This window comes from Lactuca sativa, chromosome 1, assembly GCF_002870075.4.
Source record: "Lactuca sativa cultivar Salinas chromosome 1, Lsat_Salinas_v11, whole genome shotgun sequence".
Taxonomy (NCBI): Eukaryota; Viridiplantae; Streptophyta; class Magnoliopsida; order Asterales; family Asteraceae; genus Lactuca; species Lactuca sativa.
In genome coordinates, this window is record NC_056623.2 from 52,406,664 (window position 1) to 52,410,344 (window position 3,681).

Below are 3,681 nucleotides of genomic sequence, written 5' to 3' on the forward strand. Positions count from 1 at the left end.
ATTTTCTCTCATTTCTTTAATTAGCCGGTATTTACTAACATTAAAGATCAATTGAGCATAAAAAAACGTTAGTGACTAAATGTACAAATTGACCAAACATTGATGTGATACAGTATTAAAAACCCATTGCAAAAGGACTTTAGAAATTAACTATTCGGCAAGATGGAATTAGTAGTTTTCCAAAAGACAAGAAATCATGACTTTTTGTGACTTTTGCCTTCTTAAAAGGTAAATTACCTTAAAAGGTCAAAAAATATTAGGCAAACACGTAGGGCTGTAAATGAACCGAACATTCGACGAACTGTTCACGAACCTTTCAGCGGGAAGTTCGTTTATTTAATAAATGAACAAAGATGAACACAAATTCTAGTTCGTTTAGTTAAACGAACGAACATGAACAATGGTCTTGTTTGTTCAATTATGTTCGTGAACGTTCGTTTATGTTGTTCGCTTATGTTCGTTCATCTAAGTTCCTTTTATGTTAATATATGTTCAATTATGTTTGATTACATTACTATATTATATGTCCATTTATGTTCATATATGTTAGTTATGTTTATTTATCTATGTTCGTTTATCTTTATGTATGTTAGTTCTGTTTATTTATCTACGTTCGTTTATCTTCGTTTAGCTTGTTCACGAATATAAACGAACGAACATGAACAATGTAAATTTTTAAACGAACGAACATGAACAAGAAAAATCGTTCATTTATTCGTTCGTATTCGTTCATTTGTTCGACTAACTTAAACGAAAGAACATTTCGATTTGTTTACAAACACTTTTTAAGATTGATTTCTGACTTTTAAGTTAAAGTCAAGTTTTTTTTTTTTTTTTTTTTCACAAAAAAGAACTATTCAAACTTAAAAACAAATGCGAAACACCCCTAGGTTCATAAAATCAAGTTTTTTTTTTCACAAAAAAGAACTATTCAAACTTAAAAAGAAATGCGAAACACCCCTAGGTTCATAAAGCTCGGAACCGAAGATGGATGCCAACCATGAAGGGGTCCCAACGGAGCAAAATCAATATTTACATGTTGAAACCCTAGCCTTCGTCTACTTCCGATCCCCTCCCACCCTCTCCAAATCCATTTCATAACAATCTAATTCCTCCCAAAAGCCCTAATTTTTCTCTCGGTTACAGTTGGATCATTGTTTAGATCGAGAGGAGAGTTAGGGCTATTGACGGAGAATGACAATTCTTTACGCATTGGTGGCGAGAGGATCTGTGGCGTTGGCGGAATTCAATAGCTCGCAGACGAACGCGAGCACGATTGCGAGGCAAGTTCTCGAGAAAATCCCGGGAAATAATGATCTGAATGTTTCGTACTCGCAAGATCGGTATATTTTTCATGTTAAGCGTACTGATGGGCTCACGGTTCTCTGTATGGCCGACGACGTCGCCGGAAGTAAGCTAAACATCATCCTCTTAGAATTCATATGTGTTTTTTTCCGTTCAATTTAAAGTCATGCAATTGTTCCGGAATTGTTAGTTTCGCGTGTAAATTGAATTTCTTCCATAGATCTTTGATCATAGAAAATTATGTTACAAAAGTTGGAATTTCAAAGTAACATTGTTGAACACTCTAAATGTTTGTTTGGTTTTTGCTTGAACAAGTCACTTGATGATTTGGAGAATATGGACAAAGCATCTGATACATTATTTTTTGCAGGAAGGATTCCTTTTGCTTTTCTTGAAGACATTCATCAAAAATTTGTGAGGACTTATGGTCGAGCAGTATTATCAGCCCAGGCTTATGGCATGAATGATGAATTTTCAAGGGTTCTTAACCAACAAATGGAGTATTACTCAAATGATCCTAATGCAGATAGGATAAACCGTATAAAAGGTGAAATGAGCCAGGTCAGCTTCTTCTTCTTCTTACAAATCATACATTTTTAATCATTTCTTCATATATTTTAGATTACAATTGTTGATTATGGTTTTGTAAACAGGTGCGCACAGTCATGATACAGAACATTGACAAAGTTCTAGAGAGAGGTGATCGATTGGAGCTACTTGTTGATAAAACTGCCACTATGCAAAGTAATACTTTTCGCTTTAAAAAGCAATCTAGAAAATTCAGGAATTCAATTTGGTGGAGAAATGTCAAGCTCATGTAACTTCTCTTTCTCTCATCAACTTCTTTATTATTTACACAATTACTTTATTGCATTGCTAACTTAATATTGGATTCCAAAATCCAAATTGCAGGTTTGCTTTGATATTTCTTCTACTGGTGGTTGTATATGTTGTGGTTGCATTTGCTTGTCATGGGCTTACACTTCCTGCTTGTTTAACATAACAACTTTTTCTACTAAAAAAGGAGATATGGGTGGATCAAAGATAGGTTTGTAGTTCAAATGAAATGATTGCTTTGACAACCTGTATCGAGTTTTTAATCATGTGAATGTTCTTCTTGGTGTTTATGAGTGAAGATGCTCAATTTTTTCATCCTTTGAGAACTTTCTTGCATATATGTGTGAAATGTTTGTTATGGTGATTCTTGAATGTTATTCAGGTTCGTTAGTCTTCCATAACTGAATGTATATGTGAGAATTATATATGAAAAATTCTTTGTTTGGGTTTTGGCAGATGTTGGATGTTGCTTAACATATGAGTTAGACTATTTTGTAACAAAGAACATAAACGATTCTATAAACTCAAAAACTCTCAAAAGTATTACAACCAGTTTAGAAATATAACAAAACATCTGGTGATCAAAGAAGGATAGGGACGATTATATGTACTTCAGATCATAATTCATAACCATATTGTAATCCGGGTCAAAAGGGTCCGTGCCTTTCCTTTCTTTGGGCAAATCGTCTACTCACGTATGTAACAAAATCTATGATTTTATTGAAAAGTCTCAACGGAGCAAAACCAATATTTACAAGTTGAGGGACTGAAGACGTTTTTATTGGACAAAACTGCAAAATTGGTCCCTCTGGTATTCAAAAATTGGTCCCTCTGGTATTCAAAAATCTTTGGATAGGGTTCAAAAAGTTTTTAACTTGCATGGATGGTCCAAAATCGAGAATTTTCTTTGGTTTTAGTCCTAAAATCATTAATTTCCTGTGAATTTGGTCCATAAAGCACTTGTAATGACCGTATTGTCCTTTTTTTTTTTTTTGTATTTTTTCATATTTATTTTTAAACTTTAATTGAAAATAAAAAATCTGACACACACACTCTCTCTCAATCGGATTTGGTCCCAACCCTATCTCCATTCATCGCACCTTCATTTTTCCGGCAACACCACAACCACCACCGGTTATCACCTCCTGTCAATTTCAAAGACAAATTTGGGTTTACCAACAATTCTTCCTATAACACCCCTTTAAATTCACCAACAAGGCATAATCTCTAATTAACAGATCATTAAATTCACGGGACTTTACCAATTCTCAGCATCACCAATCAAGACCTGCTCCATTCCTTACAAACACATCAACAGACTTTAATGTTGTCAACTCAAGATAACACAGTAATAGGTGATTCCATGGAGGAATCATCAATTTCTGAACAAATCCTAGGTGGGGAAAATGAAAATTGAAACATAAATGAAAGGGCAGAGTAAGGAGAAGGGGCATATATCAAATAAACAAATGACCAATGATCTATAGTTTACCGGAGCTTCAATCGATGTCAGAGTAAGATTTTAATTGTATGGAAGGC

The 3,681-nt window shown here is 34.1% G+C and overlaps 1 protein-coding gene across 1 annotated transcript; it reads left to right on the forward strand.

The window, feature by feature from the left end:
* Positions 1–967: 967 nt before the first annotated feature.
* LOC111917427 (vesicle-associated membrane protein 711) lies at positions 968–2,597 on the forward strand. The gene is made up of 4 exons (XM_023913115.3): positions 968–1,411; positions 1,676–1,866; positions 1,959–2,122; positions 2,218–2,597. Exons 1-4 carry the CDS (start codon positions 1,195–1,197, stop codon positions 2,306–2,308), a joined length of 663 nt encoding a protein of 220 aa, XP_023768883.1. The 5' UTR covers positions 968–1,194; the 3' UTR covers positions 2,309–2,597.
* Positions 2,598–3,681: the final 1,084 nt, after the last annotated feature.